This window comes from Balaenoptera borealis (genome assembly GCF_965194805.1).
Source record: "Balaenoptera borealis genome assembly, chromosome: 18".
NCBI classification, from domain to species: domain Eukaryota; kingdom Metazoa; phylum Chordata; class Mammalia; order Artiodactyla; family Balaenopteridae; genus Balaenoptera; species Balaenoptera borealis.
In genome coordinates, this window is record NC_138877.1 from 2,287,309 (window position 1) to 2,312,794 (window position 25,486).

Here is a 25,486-nt window from a genome sequence, read left to right on the forward strand (position 1 = left end):
TTTGTATGCACTACAAATTGATCACCACCACAAGTCTGTAGTTGCCATCTGTTACCATACAGTTGACCCCCTTTACCCTTTTGCCCACCCCTACCCCCGTCACCACTGATAACCACCAGTCTGTTCTCTGTATCTGTGAGTTTGGTTTTGTCTTGTTGGTTGGTTTTGTGTTTTGGATTCTACATCTAAGTGAGATCATGTGGTACTTGATACCTTTCTCTAATTTCACTCAGTATAATGCCCTCTAGATCCAAGTTGTTGCTAATGGCAAGATTTCCTTCTTTTTTATGGCTGAGTAATATTTCATTGCATGTATATATGTGTATGTATGTGTCTGTATGTATCTCACAACTTTCTTATCCATTCATCCACCCACGGACCCTTAAGGTTGTTTGCATACCATGGCTATTATAAATAATTCTGTAGTAAACATGGGGGTGCAGATAGCTTTTCTCCACACCCTTGCCAACACTTATCTCTCGTCTTTTTGACAGGTGTCAGGTGTTATTTTTGTGGTTTTGATTTGCATTTCCCTGATGATTAGTGATGTTGAGCACCTTTCCATGTGTCTGTAGGCCACCTCTATGTCCCAACATGGAATTTTTCCTTTAAAGATTGCAATCTTCCACCAGAAGTACAGCTAAAGAATCCCTAGTGAATTTATCATTGAATATAATGCTAAGAATGAAAAGGCTCGTACTTGGTCCTTATTCACCTCTGGCTGTGACAGTACGGCGTTGAGTGAGCAGCCGAGCTGTGTCACGGTCACCGTGACGGCACGTGCTCAGCCTTCAGCATCCTGACTGCCTCACAGGCTCTTGAAGTGTTTTCCCTTCGGAGGGTGGTATCTTCAGTTTTCTCACAGCGTACAGGAGCTTGGCATTTTCAGCTATTTACTGGATCCTCGGTAGGGAGTCGATGTTAAGTTTATACTTAAATTTTCATTACCATCCTGGGTGCTGGCTCGGGATGTTTCAGATGTCAGCTCTGTGTGTGTGTGTGCATGTAGGGGCAGCTGTCAAGGGGAAAGAAAGCTGTTAAACTGTTAGGCAAACTCTTGTTACTCTTATATAGAGCAGAACTCAGCCTACCTGTTTCTGTTCTATCACAAACTCCAAACTTAGCTGTTGTGAAATTGAGCAGCTTATAATTTGAGTGCGGAGCTGTGCTGGGAGCGCGGGTGTGCCTGACCTCATGTAACCTTCAGCACTGAGGTGCAGGCAGCGGCTACCATGTTCACTTCAGCGGAAGTGGAGGCCCGCTTTACGTAACAGCTCGCAAGTGGGCTGGGAAGCTAGGGAGCCAACGATAGGTGACTTGAAACATACGTTTCCAAAAACAGTGTTGTGCTGTCCTCAGCTCACTGCCAGCTGGCTTCCGCCCGCTGCACTGGCACTGCTCTCGTGGTGAAGCTGTCCTCTGCATTGCAGACTGCTGCCAGGGGACCGTCATCCAGAGTACGTGGACCTGCTTCAGTTTTGGTACAAACCAAAACACCTGTCTTTTAAGGAAATGATATGGTCGTGGTTTCCAGGTGAGGTGTGAGTGTTCTGGTGTGTATTGTATTGCTTAGATACAGGTTGTTCTCACAAATTGCTACAGTTTCTTGGAACCTGTAACGGAGCAAGCTTGAAGGAAGCATACTTATTCTGGTAGGATTAATCATGAACTAGGCAACTCTTCCATGAAGACAGTCATTGATCTCTCTCCCCCACCCCCGTAATCCCTAGGAGGAATAGGCTGAAACCTAAAAAGCAATTTTAATACTAAATAAATACTAAGATAATTTTAATAAGCAAAACCCATCAGCCTGGGAATGTCGTGAGGAGTTTACTGTATAAAGGTGTTCTAATCACACGCCTACCTCAGAACATTGTTGAGAAGAGCCAAATGAAAGGGGGCTCAGAGGAGGGGCATGGTAGAGAGGGACTGTTCAATAAACAGCTGTTTTAAAAACAAAGAAGAAAAAAGGCATTTGTAGCCCCCTCACTTCATGCCTTCGGCTGTCAGAATTTCCTGCTCCTTCCCACGCCAGCAGGCCAGCCCAGCTGCAACCAACTCCTCAGAAAATGTCCCACAGAGGATGAAATTACAGCAGTTTAAACTATGACTGAGGTGAACCACCTGAGGCATTTTCAAAACCTGCATACATTATTGGAAACTGTCAGAATTTGTAGTATTACTAGCTCCTCCCGCACTTCCAGGGAATAAAATATGGGTGAATGCCGTGGGCCTGGGGGTGCAGACAAACAACACACAGACCCTTCCTCAGAAAGCCTTAGTCTGGTAACAAAAGGTGTAAATGCCCGATGATCAGAGGCGGATAAGACGGTGTCACGCGAAGTTGCTGCTGAGGATGGCACGTGACCTTGTTCAGCGCCCACAGGGCTTGGATTTAGGCTCCCAGTAGATAAAGGGTGTGGCGTGAACAAAGGCACTGAAGCGGAAACAGCAGGGACACCCGGAGCACTCACCAGGAGTTTGGCCAGAGATCTGGATGAAGAGGACCATGAGATGCTTGTGCCCTCAGGTGACAAGCGGGGGCGCAGCGGAGGATGGTGGGTAGGGGACACACCCCAGAGGCGGTCAGCAAGATCTGGGCTGGGAAATGGGACGTGGAAAGAGAAGTCCAGCATTAAAGCCTCAATTTCGTCATCTGAAAAGTCGAAATGCTAGCACCTATTTGCTAAGAGTTACTTTTTAAGAATGAAATGGGTTAATGAATGTACTTAGAACCATGCCTAGCATAGTAAGACCTCAGTAAGTGTTTGATGTTATCACTAACCAATAAATATTTTGTTGGCAGGTACCAGTGTCATAATGAACAAGGCAAGCAGATGAGGTCCTTGTCCACACTGACCTTATGGTCCAGTGGGGCAATGGACATTAAATAAAGGTACCCTCAAATATTCTGTTACAGATTCTACCAAGTTCTATAAAGGATGAGAATAGGGTGCTGACTGGGAAGGTGGGTAAAATCTTTGATAAAATGACATTTAATCTGAGTCCTGAAGCAGATGAGGCAGGACTGTTAAGAGCTTCACGTAACGAGAAAACAAGGAGTTTATGAATCATGGACCTGAAGAACAGGGGTTGGAGCTGGCCTCCAAGCTCTCACACGTCCCCCGCTGGAGCTTCTGCGGCAGCTCCGCCTTCGGCCTCTCCCTTCGTGGCTCTGGGTGCACATCTCTGCACGTCCAGAAAGACGTGCTGCTCTTCCTAGTAGTTCCCCAAAGTCCCAGAATTGGCTCTCTTGGATATGACGTGGGTCACGTGCCCAATACCAACTGGTCAGGGACTGTGCCCTGCTTGGTTGGTCTTGGAACTGGGCTGAGTTCAGGGAAAATCGGAGCGTTTTCGTTTAAGGGGGTAGGAGTGGTGGGCAGACAAAAACGTCAAGTATCTCCAGCATAAGGATGTGAGGGACAGACAGCTGAGCGGAGTGGGCGGGAGAAGCCATTTGGGCAGAGAGAGCACATGTGGAGCCCGGGGCGTGTGAAGCCCAGGGCAGGAAAGCAGGGAAGGAGAGGAAAGGCCGCCTGCCGGCTGGAGCCCAGGTTTTGAGACCAGAGGGAGGAGCAGCTGAGGGTCGAGTCACACGGGGCGGCCCTGGAGGCCACGCTGGGACCCTGGATTCATCTTGAGAGCAGTGGGAAGACACTGAAGGGTAACGTTTGAAGGTTGATAAGCCGGAAGCATCCTAGTTCTAGGGAGCAGAAACTAAGATCACAGGAGGAGAGTGGTAAGGGCCAGGGAAAGAGAAATTCTGGACAGACTGAATTGAGGGGCCATCACAGGGATTGAGGGGCCATCACAAGACAGGTGGACACACCCAGCAGGCCGTCAGAAATGATTAATGGAACGTTCTTTATTTCCCATCTTCAAAAACCTGGTTTCACTCACACCCCCTCTGGCTGCAGCACCATTTCTTCTCTCCCTTCTTGAGCAGAACTCATGAAAGGAGCGTCTCGGTCCATGACCTTTGCTTCCTCACCTCCGACCTTTCCAGTCCGCTCCAGGTGTCCGTCCTGAGCACCCTGTCGGAATTAATCTGTGCTGTCAGTAACAGCAATTTTGCCAAGTCCAGTGGTAATTCTGTCTTGTCTTGGATTCTCAGCAGTGTTGATAGAATCGATCACTCAGCTTGAAGTATTTCCTTCCTACGTCACCAGCTTCTTCTTCGTCTCCTTTGCTAGATTTTTCTGCCTCTTTCCATCTTCTAAAATGGAACTCCAGGACTCAGCCCTGCGTGCACTTTGAATATACTCCCTCCTTCAAGCAATCTGTCCATTCCGTGGACTTAGGTACACAGAGCCATGGTAAATAGCGTATAAAAGGCTGATATAATTTGGGAGTCACCATCGTATACAAGGCTGACCAGAGCTTACCTGGAAAAATAAAACTAAGTATCTTGAATTTTACATTGTATCAATATTTAGCAAAAAATTATTACACAGTAGTTCCTAGAACAAAGAATAAATTGTTTTGTTTTAGTGACAATTTTCTGACAAAACGAAGATTCACAATGTGACAAGTCTTCACATTTGACTTTCAAGGCCCAACCATAAAAGAGGATAATCTTTGCTGCATCAACTTTACTTAGACCGGAAGGATCTTGGGCTCCATGGACAGGGCAGCCTGGAGCTCTCAGACAGCTCTAGAGGCACAGCGGACAGCCCAGAGATGAGCACCTGGCCAGGAGGAGTCCGGGGACCCTCCACAGAGCGTGAGGCTCAGGCTGCTGGGCCGCGAGCCGGACGGGGACCTGGAGAGGTTGCAGCCGTGTGCTGGGAAGAGGTGATTTGAAAGGATGAAGCTGACAAGTAAAAATAAAACATCCGTCCTGACAGCAGGCAAGTGTCTAATTCCGAATGTCCGAGACACCTACTTCAGTATAGTTACCTAGGCCTGTAAATTCCTCTCTTCCTAAATTAATTTAAGCTGTCATTTGTAAACAACAGTGCCTTAAAAGAGCATTGTCGAAATAAAAGGTGTAAAAGACTTGGGACAGTCATGAGAGGAGGCAGAAGGGCAGAGCTAGACCCAAGGAAGCCCAGGTCTAGCAACAACTGTCTAGCCCAAGAAGACTGAAGGTGGCCTTATCTGAGTAGCAAACAGTAACGTTTAAATTTCAAAAATTATTTATCCTGCTTCCTAATGTTACTTAAACCATACTCTTCCATTAGGCAGGGTAAATTTGAAATCAGTGAAATAGTAATGATCTTTCAAAACTGAGTAACTGAACTACACGTCAACAAGCCTGAGGTTAGACTAAATCAAACTTAATAAAAAGCATTTTATGACATCAGTGTCCATGCTCATCTTTAATATGAGTTGGATTTTCAAAAGGGGAAAGATGTCGGGGAATGTGAAAAACAAAGCAAGAGCAGATTTGCTTTCACCTCATTCTGTTCAGTTTCTATAATGGAAGGATGGATCCACTACCATTTCTGTAGAAAGATACAAATAGAAAATATCAATTAGGTATAACCAATAGCCTTCAACGAAACAAATGACACGACACTGAAGCCATCTACTTTTACACTCATAATATGGTTGGGAGTAGATTCCCAGTGACACTGTAAAACATGGTAGTGTGGGAGCCTGAGATGCAGGGATCACGAATTCTGGACCAAAAGAGAGATGGGCTGTTACCTAGCTGGCAGATGTCAATTACAGATGTTTATTACCATTCCAGTGTTCTCCTCAGATAACACATCTAGTCCCTTTAGGATGGGAACATACTCACTTTCACCAGTTTTCTCTGTTGCCAGCGTTTCGGACGTCCTGTCCTTCACACCGAGGAAGGAACACTTTGCTGGGTGGCACTTCTCTAACTGCTACCAGAGTAGCTAGGTTTGAGTTGTATTTTGATAAAATCTAAAAGAAAAGCAAACTCCTTTCACCAAGTCATACGAACAACATAATATAAATTTGGAAGCTGTTATAAAACATTCAAGAAAAAGCCAAGGAAAATTTGAAGATCTGGGTTATTTAAAACAGTCAGAATATTTAGCAGCACAGGCGTTCAGCGGCACAGAGATGGAGATATTAGAAGTTTAACTTGGGTGTAGCGGGGATTTCTAAAGCTTCTAAATGTACTGCTGGGTTAACGGAAGCAAGCAGCAGTGCATCCCTGAGAGCAAATCAAGCCTTTACAAAGACGTTAGGGAAATCTATATAGGAAAGAGGTGAAATAAATGCTCAAAAGAAAGATCGTCAGCTATAAAGATTATAAAAACAAGAATCTGAAATATCAACTATAATTTTTTCACAAAGAGGTAATACATTAAATGCAAGGTTTCCCTCCTTTAACACAGAAATGAAGAGAGAAGGATCACTATGGCAAACTGGAAACTGTATATAATGCCTATAGACAGAAGATGCTCCTTCCTCCCTCAGTTTATTATAGTGCCAGGAAAGCAGAAAAGACAGAGAAAGAAGGATAACAAATACTTTACTGATATCTTAGGATGAGTCCCTTCCAATGGCATTTGGGTATTTCCCCAAGTAGCTTTACCCTTCTCAATAAGCTAGGAAGGTCTCTAGAATGGTTATTAAGAATTCCATTTGCTTAAGCAATAACTCCCCAACACTGTAACTTTTATCAAGAGGGGATGCTCAAAGAATCAGGCTGGTAGTTATTTAGTAGAGTCGGTAGTTGCTATAAACCAGTAACAGACTACTGGTAAATTATGTTGTACTAAAGAATCAAATATTCTATGGGAATTCCCTGGCGTTCCAGTGGTTAGGACTCGGTGCTTTCAATGCTGGGGCCTTGGTTCAATCCCTCGCCAGGGAACTAAGATCCCACCAACCTCGCGGCGGCCAAAAAAAAAAAAAAAAAAAAAAGAATCAGATATTCTAATATATTTAAACAAATGTTTCTCAAACTGAGGCCCAAGACATCTCAAGTTCAAGAAACACTGATACAAGTTATTCATGATACTCCAACTCTGGAGAACTGGAAGGTAAATGACATTTCTGACTTTGCTAGAAACACCAATGGAAACAATGGTCACCATGGTGATCACATTTGAACAATGATTAGAAAATATTATAAGAATACATTTCAGAACATGAAGTTAAAGAGAAAATGCCTCATGAGGGAACAAAGGCATGATGACATCACTAGCTTGTGCTCAGCTCTGAAGAGCCTTAGCCAGGTGGTCTTAGACAGGCTTAACAGCCCAGAATTTAGATTTAGATCCAAACCAGCACATTAGCCCGATGATAAGTAACACAGTTAAATATCATTTTCAGGTATTTTCGCAGAAAACAAACAATAGCCTAGAAAAATAACCTGGCGAATATCTTCTGGAATTGTAGTTACTTCTGGAGGTGTAGGTGTTCTGAGCAGATTCTCATAAGAAGAAATCGTAGGAGAAGAGGGATCTGCAAAATTCTCAAAGCACTCGTCTGAATTTAAAACTAACGATGTACTGTCTTTCATTTCCAAGTCATTTGATGAACTATTTGTTTTTGATAATGCATAATTTGTGGATACCTATAGCATAAAAAGAAATAATTAAATTATGGTGGTATAAAGTAATATAGTAAATAAACATTGTTAGTCAATTGTTAGTTCTGTTGTGATCTCTAAGTAGGCCCCAAAATGACCCCCTCTTCCCTGACCGAGAACTAAATAAAATCAAGGACACAAAGAAATGGCATATGGAGGAAAAAGTACCATCGTCATTACTGAAGGCTGAGCAAGAGCTTCATGTGAAATCTAAATAGGCCTGTTGGCTGAACCCCAGATTTAGACGGATTCACCACCCAGACTCAGGCAACACTATCCTGGGCCAGGTAAGAGTCGTAGGAGGATGAGCTACGCCCTCACTGCTGCCAGGGAGAAAGCCCATTCATGCCAACCCGGCCCGTCCCCCTAGGGCAGCGTCAGCAATGAGGCCAGGAACATAAGCAGTGGATTACCACAAGTCGCATGGTGCTATTTAAATTTAATTATACATTAATAAAATTAAACTGAAAATTAGCTCCTCGGAGGCACCAGCTACATTTTACGTGCTCAGCAGCTAGCTACCACACTGGACGGCACAGATTACAGAACATTTCCATCACTGCTGGAAGATCCACTGGACGGCCCAATCTACCATACTGGTTGTCTTAAGTGTTCATACCAACTTTAAACAGGGCTGAGGTTCTGATTACATAGTAAATTTGTTCAATGGGAAAAATCTGGAAAAAAAGGCATAAAAATCACCCACAGATAACCACTTTTTGGTGTTTTTCTATCCATTCTTATTCCTTAAAATAAAATATATGTGTATGTGTGTATTTATATACATACACATATATATCATTTTCCATATCATTAAATATTTCTTGAAGACATTCTTTCTGGATGTTCTTATCTGTTTTTCAAAACATCCTAGTCACATGACACTGGCTCTTATGGATTTACCGTAATATATTTTGCTTCCCGTTTATCATTTGACATTTAGTTTGTTCCCATATTCTGCTCTTATAAATAACACTATTCTTCCCTCTATAACTTCATTGTTATAAATCTTTGTCCCAATGTGCCTTAGAATAAATTCTGGTTAAAGGGTATGGAAAAATTTTAAAGCTCTTGATAATTGCTGCCGAATGACCCTCCGGAAACACTGTAAATATACTCCCAAAGGCTACAACAGTCTACGTTTTTTAAACAGACTGTTAGAGTCTGGAAATAGTGTATCGAATTCACTGGGGAAAAGATTAGCACTTTCAATTTTATGGAAGTTTACCAAAGCTGTGCTGTTCTTTGTAGAAGGGATTTTCAAACCAGGAGTGCAGAATGTAGGTGCCACGGGAGAATGTGTATGCTTGGCATCTAGAAGACATACAATGGCATGAAATACATATTTGAAAATAAGGCTGAAATAAAGATTTTAACTTTTATATTATAATCTTTGTCAGTTTAATTTGTGCACTTTATTTTTAATAATTTAAGAAATTATAACTATTGTGTACTTGACAAGAAAAAACAAAACTGTCATATTCACAATCTAATTATCATTAGCACTAGTAAAAGTTCAGCAGGGTTGCAAGATGCAAATGCAATACACAAAAATGAATAGTTCTAGTATAAGATCAACAAACAATAAAAAATATATGTGAAAAAGAATATTTTTCACAATAGCAACAAAAAAGATAAGATACCTACATATAAATCTGTTAAAAACTGTGTAAGACCTTTATGGGAAAATCAAATTTCTGAAGAAGAAAAAGGAGGAGGAAGAGGGCAAGGAAGGCCACTTGCCCTCCAAGATACAAGGACTTCCTCTGTAGGTGTAGTAGCTAAAAGCAGTGTAACACTGGCCAAGGATGGAAGAACTGGCTACTGGAACGGAAGAGAGAACCTAGAAACAAGAACATGTGTATATGGACATTTGCTATCTGTAACAAAGTATGCAAGCACCCTAAAAATACCAAAGAGAAAAAGTAAACATGTTAGCAAAATGATCAAACTGGCAAAAGTTTATTAAGTCTAATCATCAAGTGCTGAAAAAGATGGAGAAACAGGAACTCAAACACTCTTGGTGAGAATAAACCACAATAGCCACTCTACAGTGACAATTTAGCATTTTCTAGAATAAGTAAAGATGTGCATCCCCTTTGATCTAGAAATTCTACTCCAAGATGTGAGAGACATGTGTCCAAAGGACAATTTAACTAGAGCACTGCCTGTAACAGTAAACAAAAAAAACAAACAAAAAAAACAATTTAACTATCCCTTAAGAAACAAATGAATAGGGACTTCCCTGATGGTGCAGTGGTTAAGAATCTGCCTGCCAATGCAGGGGACACAGGTTCGAGCCCTGGTCCGGGAAGATCCCACGTGCCACGGAGCAACTAAGCCCATGTGCCAGAACTACTAAGCCTGCGCTCTAGAGCCCATGAGCCATAACTACTGAGCCCGCATGCCACAACTATTTAAGCCCATGCGCCTAGAGCCTGCGCTCCACAACAAGAGAAGCCACCGCAATGAGAAGCCCGCATACCGCAACGAAGAGTAGCCCCTGCTTGCTGCAACTAGAGAAAGCCCACGCACAGCAACGAAGACCCAATGCAGCCAAAAATAAATAAAATTATAAAAACAAAAAAAAACACAAATTATAAAAACAAAAAAAAACACAAAACCAAGGAGGCTGAAGGATAACATTCTAAAATATATCTTACAGGAATCTGAGGAAAAAAATCGAGGAATTAGGAAAGAAGTAATATTATTAAAGAGGTAATGTCAGAGAATTTTCCAGAATTAAGGACATGAGTCCTTAGCTTGAAAAATCATGGCTTCACAGGCGAATTCTATCAAACATTTAGAGAAGAGCTAACACCTATCCTTCTCAAACTCTTCCAAAATAGAGCAGAGGGAGGAACACTCCCAAACTCATTCTACAAGGCCACCATCACCCTGATACCAAAACCAGACAAAGATGTCACAAAGAAAGAAAACTACAGGCCAATATCACTGATGAACATAGGTGCAAAAATCCTCAACAAAATACTAGCAAACAGAATCCAACAGCACATTAAAAGGATCATACACCATGATCAAGTGGGGTTTATCCCAGGAATGCAAGGATTCTTCAATATATGCAAATCAATCAATGTGATACATCATATTAACAAATTGAAGGAGGAAAACCATATGATCATCTCAATAGATGCAAAGAAAGCTTTCGACAAAATTCAACACCCATTTATGATAGAAACCCTCCAGAAAGTAGGCCTAGAGGGAACTTACCTCAACATAATAAAGGCCATGTATGACAAACCCACAACCAACATCGTCCCCAATGGTGAAAAACTGAAACCATTTCCACTAAGATCAGGAACAAGACAAGGTTGCCCACTCTCACCACTATTATTCAACATAGTTTTGGAAGTTTTAGCCACAGCAATCAGAGAAGGAAAAGAAATAAAAGGAATCCAAATTGGAAAAGAAGAAGTAAAGCTGTCACTGTTTGCAGATGACATGATACTATACGTAGAGAATCCTGAAGATGCTACCAGAAAACTGCTAGAGCTAATCAATGAATTTGGTAAAGTAGCAGGATACAAAATTAATGCACAGAAATCTCTTGCATTCCTATACACTAATGATAAAAAAGCTGAAAGTGAAATTAAGAAAACACTCTCATTTATCATTGCAACAAAAAGAATAAAATACCTAGGAATAAACCTACCTAAGGAGACAAAAGACCTGTATGCAGAAAACTATAAGACACTGATGAAAGAAATTAAAGATGGTACAAATAGATGGAGAGATATACCATGTTCTTGGATTGGAAGAATCAACATTGTGAAAATGACTATACTACCAAAAGCAGTCTACAGATTCAAGGCAATCCCCATCAAACTACCAATGACATTTTTCACAGAACTAGAAAAAAAACTTTCACAATTGGTATGGAAACACAAAAGACCCCGAATAGCCAAAGCAATCTTGAGAAAGAAAAACGGAGCTGGACTAATCAGGCTCCCTGGCTTCAGACTATACTACAAAGCTGCAGTAATCAAGACAGTATGGTACTGGCACAAAAACAGAAATACAGATCAAGGTAACAGGATAGAAAGCCCAGAGATAAACCCACGCACATATGGTCACCTTATCTTTGATAAAGGAGGCAAGAATATACAATGGAGAAAAGACAGCCTCTTCAATAAGTGGTGCTGGGAAAACTGGACAGCTACATGTAAAAGAATGAAATTAGAACACTCCCTAACACCATACACAAAAATAAACTCAAAATGGATTGAAGACCTAAATGTAGGCCAGACACTATCAAACTCTTAGAGGAAAACATAGGCAGAGCACTCTATGACATAAATCAAAGCAAGATCCTTTTTGACCCAACTCCTAGAAAAATGGAAATAAAAACAAAAATAGACAAATGGGACCTAATGAAACTTAAAAGCTTTTGCACAGCAAAGGAAACCATAAACAAGATGAAAAGAAAACCCTCTGAATGGGAGAAAATATTTGCAAATGAAGCAACTGACGAAGGATTAATTTCCAAAATTTACAAGCAGCTCATGCTGCTCAATATCAAAAAAACAAACAACCCAATCCAAAAATGGGCAGAAGACCTAAATAGACATTTCTCTGAAGAAGATATACAGATTGCCGACAAACACATGAAAGAATGCTCAACATCATTAATCATTAGAGAAATGCAAATCAAAACTACAATGAGATATCATCTCACACTGGTCAGAATGGCCATCATCAAAAAATCTAGAAACAATAAATGCTGGAGAGGGTGTGGAGGAAAGGGAACACTCTTGCACTGTTGGTGGGAATGTAAATTGATACAGCCACTATGGAGAACAGTATGGAGGTTCCTTAAAAAACTAAAAACAGAACTACCATATGACCCAGCAATCTCACTACTGGGCATATATATATACCCTGAGAAAACCATAATTCAAAAAGAGTCATGTACCACAATGTTCATTGCAGCTCTGTTTACAATAGCCAGGACATGGAAGAAACCTAAGTGTCCACTGACAGATGAATGGATAAAGAAGATGTGGCACATATATACAATGGAATATTAGTCAGCCATAAAAAGAAACGAAACTGAGTTATTTGTAGTGAGGTGGATCGACCTAGAGTCTGTCATACAGAGTAAAGTAAGTCAGAAAGAGAAAAACAAATACCGTATGCTAACACATATATATGGAATCTAAAAAAAAAAAAAGATCATGAAGAACCTAGGGGCAGGATGGGAATAAAGACCCAGACCTACTAGAGAATGGACTTGAGGACATGGGGAGGGGGAAGGGTAAGCTGGGACGAAGTGAGAGAGTGGCATGGACATATATACACTACCAAATGTAAAATAGATAGCTAGTGGGAAGCAGCCGCATAGCACAGGGAGATCAGCTCGGTGTTTTGTGACCACCTAGAGGGGTGGGATAGGGAGGGTGGGAGTGAGGGAGACACAGAGGGAAGAGATATGGGGATATATGTATATGTATAGCTGATTCACTTGTTATAAAGCAGAAACTAACACACCATTGTAAAGCAATTATACTCCAATAAAGATGTTAAAAAAAAGAGAAAAATCATACTAAATTCTAAACATAATAAATAAAAATCTTATAGACTACCAGGAAAAAAAAGACAGATTTTCCACAAAAGAAAGCTAATCAGACCAATAGCACTCTGCTCACCAGCAGCAATAGATACCAGGTCACGATGGAATACTTTCTTTAAAACGTTCAAGAGAAACAAGCTGTCAATCTAGTCGTCTATATCCAGCTAAATTATCATTCAAGAATGAGCGACGACATTGTAAATCTACTATACTTCAATAAAATTTTTAAAGTAAGTAAATAACATAAATGATAGCACAGGAGGGGAAAAAAAAAAAGAATGAGTGACACAAAAAAAGGGAAATCTAAACCCAGAAGGAATGAGTGGGATAAAAGAAGCAATGGTAAACAAATTACTAAATTTTAGTAAGTAGAGACTATAAAAACTAATAATGGCATAAAAATAGGGTCAAACTAAATACAATAGAAACTCTATTAACAAGCCTCCACTTAACCAAATTACTAATGGGTAAACGTAAGCATTCTGTTCCTTCCGTGAAATATACTGCTGATGGTATATTAAAGGATTTCAGTTGGTAAGCTATTCTTTAGAAAATCCATCCCACTTCAAAAGGCCTAAAGATATTCTCCTTTATCATTTTCTAAAAAGTTTATAGTCCATTGGGAATTGATTTCTGAGTATGATGTGAAGGAGGTAGTGGTTCATTCTTTCTCTTTGTTTTAAAAAAAAAAAAAAGGCCTCTATTCAATATAATCATGGTCTTATAAGTTGAGCTCAGCTTACTATGAGTCAGTTGTATTTTTTCAAACCTGTTTATACCAGCAATATTTGTTAATTTAATAACAAGTCAGTGCAATTAGCACAAAAAGAGAATTTTTCTGAAAACATGTCCAAAACTTTGGAAAGACCTGATAGATAAGTTACTTTAAAAAAATTTCCAATAAATTTGGTATAGGCCAGATGATTATAAATAATTATTCAGAGAAATCATAAAACTCTAGGATTTTTCATTTTATATTATGTGAAAACCAGTGTTTTCATGTTTCCTGGGACAAATATGAAAACACTACATGAAAATGATTTTAAGTTTTTGTACTATTAAAAAAACCCAAAATTTGAAATGGTAGCTGATGTATTCTGGGTGTGGTTTACGTAAGGAAGATAATGTAGAACTCTAAACAATAGGCTGAAGCTAAACTAAAACAAAAAAAGGTATTGGCTCTACATCAAAAGATTGGTGAATGAATATATATGTTTTAAGTTAAAATGTTAAAAACAAACAAACAAGCTGAAAAATACTGAATACAATCAGGAAGAGTATGAAAAACATACCAGAAAATTATATTTCTCTTGTATGAAATCATGCTGAACCTGAATGGAATGGCACTTCCTATAATTCAATATTATGAACCGAGAAGATGCAGAAGGCTGTTAGAATGTCTAAGGTGATAGAACCATATTTTGGTACAAAGATAGTCTGAAAAGAGTACAGCTGAGCAGTAACTTGATTTTCACACTTACCATTTTTCTCCAATGGCTGGGTTATGGGGCCAGGAGTGGCAAAGAAATTATTGTTGGTCACTGGTTCTGTTTCTATGGCCTCCTCACTGGCGTGATTCATAAGGAAATAAATGTCAAAAAAAAAGTTAATATTAAACTTCTGGAAAAAAATTTAATCTTACTATATATCATCAAGTCTGGACAAATATTGTTATGTTTTATGGAACAGTAGTCCCATAGAACAAATTGTTTTTTTGTTTTTAAATGTATATCCATGGCTCAAAAAAAGGTTAAGAACCATTTTGTATTGACAGTTTTGACTTAGAAGTGGGTTGAAAGTCTTTAACATAGGGACTTCCCTGGTGGTCCAGTGGTTGGGGCTCTGGGCTTCCACTGCAGGGGGCACAGGTTCGATCCCTGGTCGGGGAATTAGGATCCCATGTGCCGTGCAGCCAAAAAAAAACCAAAAAAAACTTTGACTTAAAGGAAAGCTATGAGTTCAACACATTAGTTCAAATATAGGAATTGTATAGCTCATGGCTTCAAAATCATAAAGTGGAATTTTATACCAGTATACAGATAGAGATTAAGAACATTTTTTTAGACTAAGAAGACTGATCCTGCCATCTTAAGGTAGTTCTAGCCAATTACCCAGATGTCTGAAATACAGTTATAAAGAAGAATATCACTGAATACTGGAAGATGGTTCAATTAACCAACTGTCCTAGTGTAATTTACTGGATAACCTTTACTTCAAAAACACCTTCAGTATATATTAAGTTCTTATGTAAATTAGAGGCTGTTTCTGGGCTATTCTGTTCCTGCAATCGGTCCATTCTGTCCCAATTTTATACTGCTTTACTTACTGTAGCTTTATATATTTTAATAACTAGTAGGTTAAGGACCCTCATTACTGTTATTTTTCATTATTTTCTTAGTTATCCTTACTTTTTATTCTTCCAAATAATTTTAGAATAATTCTGTCAAATATCCCTTTCTACCTTAAAAAAAAAAATCCCAAGGTTTTATTGTAATTGTATGATATCCATAAATTAACTTGATATGATTGAACATCTTAATAATAGTCATTCTATTCAGGAATATGGTATATTTTTCCATCCTAATTTTCCCTTTATATAACTCAGAAATATTTAATGGTTTTATTCATATAGGTCTTTCACATACAATTGGCATGAGCATTTTACCTTTCTGTTTCAAATTTGAATGATTTTCCCCCCTGTATTTACCAACTAGTTATTAATAAAATATAGGAAAGCATATTACTTTAAATAGTTATAACTATAAAAAATATATCATCAATATATCAGCTTCTTTCTTGAACTTTTATTATTTCTAGAAATTTTAGATGTGACTTTCTCGAGTTGCCCAGGCACAAAACATGGCCTAGAAATACATCACAGTAATACTTATTTCTGTTTCCTATCTCATTACATTGGCCAGAACATCAAGAATGACATTAAAAAAAAATGTTTAATAATGGTAACAGATAGCTTCACTATTTAGATATTCATATTGTTTATTATGTTAATGAAGTATCTTTCCACTTAGAGTTTGACCAAAAAATTTAAATGAAGAACAGGTGTCAAATTTCATAAAATTCCTTACTGAGGAATAATAGGAAAATCTATTGAGATTATCCTAGTTTTTAATTAGTTAATTAATTTTATTTTTGGCTGCATTGGGTCTTTGTTGCTGCGCACGGGCCTTCTCTAGTTGCGGCAAGCAGGGGCTACTCTTTGTTGTGGTGCATGTGCTTCTCATTGTGGTGGCTTCTCTTGTTGCAGAGCATGGGCTCTGGTGCGCAGGTTTCAGTAGTTGTGGCTCACGGGCTCAGTAGTGGTGGTGCATGAGCTTAGTTGCTCTGCGGCATGTGGGATCTTCCCGGACCAGTGCTCGAACCCGTGTCCCCTGCACTGGCAGGCGGTTCCTTAACCACTGCACCACCAGGTTAAGTCCTCTACTTTTTTTTCTTGTTGAATCATAGAAATGGTGTATTTTATGAGTTCCCAAATATTAAACTGTCTTTGCATTCCTGGGATAAGCTTAACGTGGAAGTTATGCATTATAGTTTTACTATTCTGTAGAATGCAATTTATGAGTATTTTAATTGGGATTTTAACATCTATATTCACAATTAGATTGGGCCATAGCTTCCTTTAGTGTGCTCTTTCTGTGTTTGTATCAAGGGTATATCAATCTCAAACTGAACTGCAGAGTTTTCTGTCTTATTCTAGTTTTAGAAAAATAACTTTTTTTTGAGTGTGTGTTCCAATAAAATTTTATTTACAAAAAATAGGCAGTAGGCTGGGTTTGGTCTCTGGCTATAGTTTGAAGACCCCTGAGAATGACAGTTCTTTTTAAAAATCATTATTTTCATAGTATCTCATTCTTAAGGCAGTTTATAATTTTTTATCCATTATACCCCACTAACTCTATGTAAGCAGGATGGGTATGGTTGTATCCATTTCACTAGCGTTTGTTGAGTCTGAAGGTCCCCAGGTTAGGTGTTGGCATCTGAACTAGAACATATGTCTCCTTCTCAGAAAAAGAACTTTTATGTAAGATGGAAGGTATATGTTCTCTGAAATTATGAAAGGATTCATCTAGGAAACCATCTGTGCCCAGAGGTTTTTGGAGCTATTTCTCTGATAACTTTTCTAGTTTTCTTCTCTGATTTTTGGTCTATACAGGTTTTCTAATTCAAGTCTGTTTTGATAATTTTGTGTTGTTTTCAAAACTTTTTCATTTATCTGAATTTTCTAAATTTCCCAGTATTATACCCTATAGTATTTCTAATAGCTTGAAAAATAAAAAATATAGCCCATAGTTCCTAATTTTGCCATTTGCATTAATGTTTAAATAAGAACCAATTCTTCAACCTATCAATTTTACCCTTCTGAAAATATTTTGTAATGACATTTTATCTTTAGTGTTTACTCCCTTCACTTTTCCCCACAGTTGTGGGGTTTTTTTCTGACACTTTGAGTTGAATGTTTATTTTCCTTCTTTAATAACTACAGTTCTTAAAGGTATGGATTTATATGTGGTACTGTGATATGCGGTATTTTCATCTTCATTGTAACTCATTAATTACCACTTCCATACTAATCACTCCCCATCTCTTTAGTCTAGTATGGAATTCATCACTGTGCTTCAAATTCATATTAAAATACCTAAGCTTAAGAGCACCTCAAAACCAACATGTAAGGAAACGCATCACCTTTACTGCATCCCAAGCTGCAGGTGTTCCTATTTTAGTTCCCTAGCATCACTTCAGGCAACAAAACAGAAATCTGTGATTTACCCAAGATCCTCTTCTCTTCCCAAGTCTCCATACCAAATCAGTCGTAAGTTTTTAATAATTTTACTGTTTATTTTATCCCTTCTTCTCTATCGTACCATATACCATCTGTTTTCAGGCTCTTACCATTCCTTCTATATCTTCTAACCTGAGGAAACTAATAGCTCACACTTTACTGATGGAATTGGTGATTCAGAGAAGTTTGAAATATGAAGTATCTGAAAAATCTTTGAAGGAAAGGTATTGTCTGAGACGTATTTCTTCTAGGGAAAAAAAAATCAATAAATACAAAAGATTTAGAAAGTTAGATAAAATGCTCCTTTTAAGAAAGCTGCTTACCTGTTATTCTTCACATTTTTAAGTCCCATTGTGTAATCTTCATTTAAACACATAGTATATTCAGAGATACCAAAGTGTTCTAATTTAGGAGTCACACACTCAAAATCATCCATCTTTAGTGCACATTTGGGAGTTTTTACTAGTGGCCGTTTGGAAAACGGAGTTAAAATTTTTGGCTCTTCCTTCTCGTTGTTTACTGCCTGGGGAGGGTTTGGCAGAACTTGGGATATCATGTACCGCTCAAGTCCAAAATCGGAAAGTTGTGGACTACGCGGAGGCTTCTCAGAAACAGAACTGCTTGGAGGAGCAGAATCCGACAAATCACCCTTCACATCAGGCTTCTCAGGATTGTCACGTTTATTGGACTCTGGTTTAGAGTCAATGACTTCTTGCTCATCCACTGGGAGGAAAAATCAAGGTCATATTCTGGTCAAACATCAGACTAGAGAATGTCATATACTAAAACCACATAAGACAGCTCCATTTGAAATGTCCCAAATCAGCAAAGGTCCTGGCTCTCTCCTTATTTTCTAAGGTTTTATTTCAACTGTCCCTTTAAATTTCTGACATGTACCGCCTCGTCCACCCATATCTCATCTAGGTGACACATTTAGAGAAGGGGAGTAAACGAAAATGTTAAAAGATGAAAAAACAACACTCACAAATAGAAGTGTCATTTCCTTACTTTCTCAGTTAATGTGATTTACTAGTCTTAACATATTATGAAACTATCTTATCATGTAATGACATTTAATTACAGTGTGGAATTAACTACAATCTAGATTTAACACAAAGTAAAATATTATTTTAGATTTCTAACTTACAGATGGCCTAAGGTAAAAAGGAAAGACTGTTACACAAATATAAATTTTTAACCTAAGTCAGTCTGGAACACCTGTATCAAAAACCTACTTGAGAGAAATCAGAGGAGAAATTAGTGAGACAAGTAGTTTCTCAGTCTTTAATAGGTTATATCTGACTCCAGACCCCCATATGCTTAACCACTACACTGTACATTTCAGACTAAATAACTTTACTAAGAACTATACTTTTCCCACAGTCCTCTGCCATTTCCTGGGTATACCAGTGGTTAATAAGTTTGGTGTGGAACTTAGGTTGGATCCAGGATAGCACTTACAATGCCAAGAAAGAGTTCAAGAAGGAGAAATACTAGTTTTTGGTGTGAGAGACAACAGAAAGTGAAAGAGGATACCTAGATAGAAGGTAAGTGGATTTGGTCAGGATTTGGGCAGAGATTAATTTAACAAATGATAGGGCTTCGGTGAGACAGTGAGACAGCAAGGTATAAAGGTATAAAGTAGAGAATGGAATGGTGGAAGAAAATGCAGAATGACAAATATAAAATGTGTATTAAAGAAATGTAGTATGAAGTAGAGAAGGAAAATTAACCAGTAATTGGAAAGGGCTGATAGAAAGAAGAGACAGAAGAGAGGGTAAGATGAAGGAAGAGAACTAAAATGTATTTAGAATCCCCGATGGGATAGGCATTTTTATATTTAATTTTTATTTCTCTCTTTTTTTTTTTTAATTTTTACTCCATTTAATTTTCATATTAACTGCTCCAAGCACAAAAAAACTTTGAATATTTTTTCCTCATTTAAAAAATTAAGGTACTTAACAACATTTTGGAGAACATTCAGCTGATAGAATTTAAAGAGCCAAGATCTGAACCCACATCTTTTGATTCTAAATGCTGCCATATGTTTAAGCATTTGGAGGGAGTTATTAATAAAGAGATTTGTTTTAGATGATTTTGAACAGATAACATTTGGCTGCTAAATGGGAAATATTAATTGTAACAATCATACATATTTATTGAAAGAAATGGGAAATAAAATTTTCTAAAGTTTCCTGTTTGTTGCATCTTTTTTAAGAAAATACCGGGAAGGGACTTCCCTGGTGGTCCAGTGGCTAAGACTCTGTGCTCCCAGTGCAGGGGGCCCGGGTTTCCTACCTGGTCAGGAAGCTAGATCCCACATGCTGCAACTAAGACCAACGCAGCCAAATAAATAAATAAATAAATATTAAAAAGAAAATACTTATACTTTTTTTTTTTTAGGAGTCATTACAGATTGAAGGAAGTGAAGGATTGAAGGAGGTGAAGAGGTACACACTTCTTCTATGAAGATATTACTTTCCTTGTTTTGATTGGCAACCGAAATGAACTAGGATAGGATACTGTTTTTTTGTGCGTGATATGCCACGACATGTTAAATGTGAAGGATGCACCATTAAAAAAAAAGTTATAAACTTTGATTTCATGGCTTTTGGCCCTTGGAAGAGCTGCTGATTCAGAGCTGTTTTGGCATTGTGCTTTCTGTTAATTTTGAGAAATGTTACAAGAACTACCAAAAAACCTATCGTTGAATTTATTATAAGGCTGTCACTGATGAGTTTAACAAAATAATCACCATTATTACTACCTCTTAGGGAGGTATTAGCATCTCTAGTTCACTAGTGAGGAAAAGCAATTTAGAGAAATTATCCAAGGTCACACATGCAGTAACTGGTGGAACCAGTTTCTGAGTAACCAAAGTCAACCTGTCCACACCAAAGTCAACTGAATTCTTTCCATTATACCATGCGGATTATTTAATATACCTTCATATATATCCTCGATATATACATATTTGTTGAATCTAATTAATGTTTTATTTATGTACAAAGACTCTCATAACAGAAATGAAGACACTGAAGCATACTGAAATTAGTTACTCACAGTTATGGGTATAACAATAACAACAGTTAACAATGGGTGATTAGCATACGAGGTACTGTTCTAAGCAAATTTTATCTCATTTAACCCTTATACAGCCTCAGAGGTAGATACTATTAAACATATCTACTTTATAGGACTTCCCTGGTGGTCCAGTGGTTAGGACTCGGTGCTTTCACTGCCGTGGTCCTGGGCTCAGTTCCTGGTCGGGGAACTAAGATACTGCAAGCCATGTGGCGCAGCCAAACACACAAAAAATTCTCTCATTTATAGATGAGAAAGTGAGGTACGAAGTTAAGTAACTGGTCAAAGATTCATATAGCTAGTAAGTGGTGAAGTTAGAGATGTGAACTCAGGCAGTTTGACTCTAAATTCTAAACCATCATGCTATCCTACCCTTCATTAGAATTTTAGAACTAAAAAGGACTTTATGAATTTATATAGCCAAAAATCTCTCATTCTATGGAAGAAGAAACTGAGAACAAGAAAAGTGAAATAGCATGCCTTAAGGTTGGTCTCTCAGCTGTTTACTGGCAGAGCTGACCAGAAACCAACTATCCTCAAGTCACGTAGATTTATCTTATACCCTTCTTTCATCTAGCTTTGTGTTGGTTCTCATCTAGCATTTGCAAAGGAGAGCAAGGACTGTCTTTATATTGCACCACTGATTAGCACTGCATCCAGAACACAGTGATTGCTGAATAAATGATCAAAGGACTATCACATAATGGCAGAGTCAGAACTAGAAACAATGGCCAAGCCTATAGTAGTCTTAATCATGCTGCCTTCTTTCTTTAATACTAAAACAAATGCTATAAAATGCAAGTTATTCACACCTGAATTTTCCTTGGCACGTGGATTATATCCATACTTCTGGAAAAACTCTCTTATTTTCATGATATCCATTGAATTTTTTTTCATCAGTACTTTTGTTGCCTTTATGAAACCAATGCTTTCTTGACTTTCCAAGCTTGCTTCATCAAGAAGAATATTGACATCATCCTTTTATGAGGAAAGAAAGTACATTTTAATTTAACTTTTGACTAAGTCTATTTAGTTTTTTTAAATTACCACATAAAAATGATAAATTAATATTGTAGGATTGATACCTTTAGAGTCCGGACTTCTGAATGAAGGTCATGTAAAACTCTCATTGGATAATCTTCAAAGTCTTCAATATGAATATTGAAAGAAAAAAGTATAACAAGGAAAAGGAGGAAAAAGAAAGAAAATGTAATTTAGTATAGTTTTTTAGAATTATAAAATCCTTGTAGATACTTATTTATAATTTATATCCTGTCATTTGCAAAGAAAAGTGTTAAGACTTTTCTTTAAAATTTTTATTAAACTATAACATACATACAGAAAAGTATAGAAACCATAAGTATATAGTTTGATGAACTTTCAAAGTGAACATACCTACGTAATCAGCACTCAGATCAGGGACTGGAGGAAGGAAGAGGGAATGCAGTCCTACTTAGCTGTTTTTCCTTTATGGTGAGCACGTTTTGGTTCCTATTTTTAAAATCTTTGCCAGTGACAATGCTTTTGTTTTCTTCTAAAAGCTTTATCGTTTGGCCTTTTGCATTAATTAAATTAAATTAATTAATTAATTTATTTTTTGTTGCATTGGGTCTTCGTTGCTGCACGCGGGCTTTCTCTAGTTGCGGCGAGCGGGGGCTACTCTTCATTGTGGTGTGTGGGCTTCTCATTGCAGTGGCTTCTCTTGTTGTAGAGCATGGGCTCTAGGCGCATGGGCTTCAGTAGTTGTGGCACGCGGGCTCAGGAGTTGCGGTGCACGGGCTTAGTTGCTCCACAGCATGTAGGATCTTCCGGGACCAGGGCTCGAACCCGTGTCCCCCGCATTGGCAGGTGGATTCTTAACCACTGCACCACCAGGGAAGTCCTGGCCTTTTGCATTTAGAGCTACAATCCATCAGGAATTGATTTTTGTGTATGGCAAGAGGTAAGGATCAAGATGCATTCTTTTTTTTCCATATGAGTGTGCAATTGACCTGGCACTGAAAAGACATCCTTTACCCACTGTACCATCACCTTTCTTATTAATCAGTTGGGCATATACCTAACATAGAAGCAGTTTTTAAAAAGATTTCTCTTTTCTAAAACATGCCTCCTTTCAAGACCATCTCCTTCCACCTGTTAAAAGTTGACCAATTTTCACATTTGTAGAGATGTGGATGGACCTAGAGGCTGTCATACAGAGTGAAGTTAAGTCAGAAAGAGAAAAACAACTATCGTATATTAACGCATATATGTGTAATCTAGAAAAATAGTACAGATGAACCGGTTTGCAGGGCAGAAGTAGACGCATATGTAGAGAACAAACGTATGGACACCAAGGGGGGAAAGCGGGGGTGGGTGGTGGTGGTGGTGGGATGAACTGGGAGATTGGGATTGACATGTATACACTAATATGTATAAAATGGATAACTAATAAGAACCTGCTGTATAAAAAAAAGAGTTGACCAATTTTCGTTAGGAAAATGCAAATCAACAACACAATGATATTGTATTTCATACCACTAGAATGACTATAATTAAAAAGACAGACAATAACAAATGTTGATGGGGATGTGGAGAAATTGCAACCCTCATTCATTGCTGGTGGAAATGTACAGTGATGCACTTTGGTAAACAATTTGGTCGTTCCTCAAAAAGCTAAACACAGATTTACCACATGACCCAGCAATTCCACTTCTAAATGCACACCAAAGAGAACTGAAAACATTACGTTCACATAAAGCGTTGGCACACGAGTGTTTACAACAGCATTACTCATAATAGCCAAAGTAGAAACGACCCAAATGTTCATCAGCTGATGAACAGATAAACAAAATGTGGTAAATCCATACAATGAAATATTATTCAGCAATAAAGTGTAATGAAATACTGATACATGCTACCATGACAGGGATGAACCTTGCAACACTTCGCTAAGTGAAATGTCAGTCACAAAAGACTACAGATTGTACAATTCCATTTATAGGAGATGTCCAGAATAGGCAGATCTAGAGAGACAGAAAGTAGATTAGCGGCCGCATAAAGCAGTGCGGCAGGTGGGAGCAAGATTCCGGGGAGTGGCTGTTAACAGTCGCCGGGGTTTGTTTTGGGGGGTTATGAAAATCTAAACTCAGTGTGATGATGGTTGCACACCTCTGTGAAGATACTGAAAACCACTGAATTGTATCCTTTAACATGGTGAATTTTATGAGATTCATAACTGTGATCACAGAAGGCGATTTTGGGGGATGTTCATTTTCTCTAATTATCACAATTCCATATTTTCCGTAATACATGCGGGCCAGGAATTGAAAAAATTATTCCAACTTTTTCTTGTAAAACGAAAAGGAAAAAAAGAATGTGTGTAACCAGGCAATAGATTGGTAAGGAGATAAATTAGCACAAGCTTTATGGAAAACTATTCAGCTATGTCTAAAAAATCCAAAACCATTAATACAGTTTTGTGTCTTCTAGCGTTATCTCAACTACGTAAACAAAGTCAAGCAAAACAAGCAACGCTAAAAGTAAGGATGGTAGAAAAGCTACTGAACTATTAATAGCTGTGTCTTCTGACAGTTAAGTTATAGCAAAGAACTACTTCTGCGTTACCTCAAATTTTTTGCCGTGCACATATATTGCTTTCACAGGCACAAGCATAAACATTTTTAAATGGCTGGAAAACTATTCATAATATAGTTAAAGGAAAGTGAGTCTGCGTCTACAGGGTGCGAAATTTTAAGGCGGATTACAGTTATGACGCACAAAATAATCTCAAAATCTGCACTACTCTTGCAACAACTTCAGAAAGTCTCTAATACAAACGTTAGTGGCGGAGGATTTTGCTTTACCTATATTTTTAAAAGCAGTACTGCGTATTAGCTTTCGTTTTGGCAGTACGGTTTGTTGGGGAAAATACACGGCAACTGTGGACCATCTGGGTGAGACCAAAGTCACTCTACATGTCAAGAACAGGGCTGAGCGGCTGCTGTTAGAAGAAACGTTTCATCTTCTCTTGGTCGTATTTTTCGTGATAAGCCCCCACTACGTGCACTTGAAAGCTCGTCGTGTGTAAACGAGCGCGTGCATCGCGAGCCCAGCCTTCCGGCTCGATTAGGGCTTTGGTTCCTAAGTGCGGCTGTTTCTCCGCCCCGCGTCCCTGGCGGGGCAGAGGCTGCGCGCAGCGCTGGGCGGGCCCGGGGGTGCCTGGGGCGAAGGGCGCCGCCGCCTCCCCCGGGAGGGCTCCTCACAGTCAGCCGCCTGTCGGTCGGCCAGCGCGCGCGCCAGCGTCCCTCACGCGGCTCACTCACCGCTGTCCTCTCCGTCCAGCGCTCGCTGCAGCCGGGCCGTCTCGCCGTCCAGGGTGACGGCCAGAGACCGCAGCTTCCCGCAGAAGCCCCGGATCAGATCCATGGACGAGCCCGGCACTCGTCCTCAGTGCCCGCGCACGTTTGAATCCCGGCGCCGGAAACGCCATTGGTTCCGCGACTCGCGCAAG

The 25,486-nt window shown here is 39.0% G+C and overlaps 1 protein-coding gene across 5 annotated transcripts; it reads right to left on the reverse strand.

The window, feature by feature from the left end:
• Positions 1 to 60: 60 nt before the first annotated feature.
• Positions 61 to 25,438, reverse strand: SKA3 (spindle and kinetochore associated complex subunit 3). Of its 5 annotated transcripts, none has more exons than XR_014236795.1 (10): positions 25,299 to 25,438; positions 22,080 to 22,141; positions 21,807 to 21,972; positions 18,234 to 18,633; positions 14,594 to 14,679; positions 8,751 to 8,836; positions 7,304 to 7,507; positions 5,750 to 5,880; positions 3,080 to 5,450; positions 61 to 2,601 (listed from the first exon to the last, which is right to left on the reverse strand). XR_014236795.1 is itself a non-coding variant. In XM_082364967.1 (9 exons), exons 1-8 carry the CDS (start codon positions 25,399 to 25,401, stop codon positions 5,752 to 5,754), a joined length of 1,236 nt encoding a protein of 411 aa, XP_082221093.1. In that variant the 5' UTR covers positions 25,402 to 25,438; the 3' UTR covers positions 61 to 4,388; positions 5,750 to 5,751. The 5 variants fall into 5 exon arrangements, 3 of the variants coding, with proteins under 3 accessions (XP_082221093.1, XP_082221092.1, XP_082221094.1); XR_014236796.1 differs by having other exon boundaries at positions 61 to 1,015; positions 1,092 to 5,450; XM_082364967.1 differs by having other exon boundaries at positions 61 to 4,388.
• Positions 25,439 to 25,486: the final 48 nt, after the last annotated feature.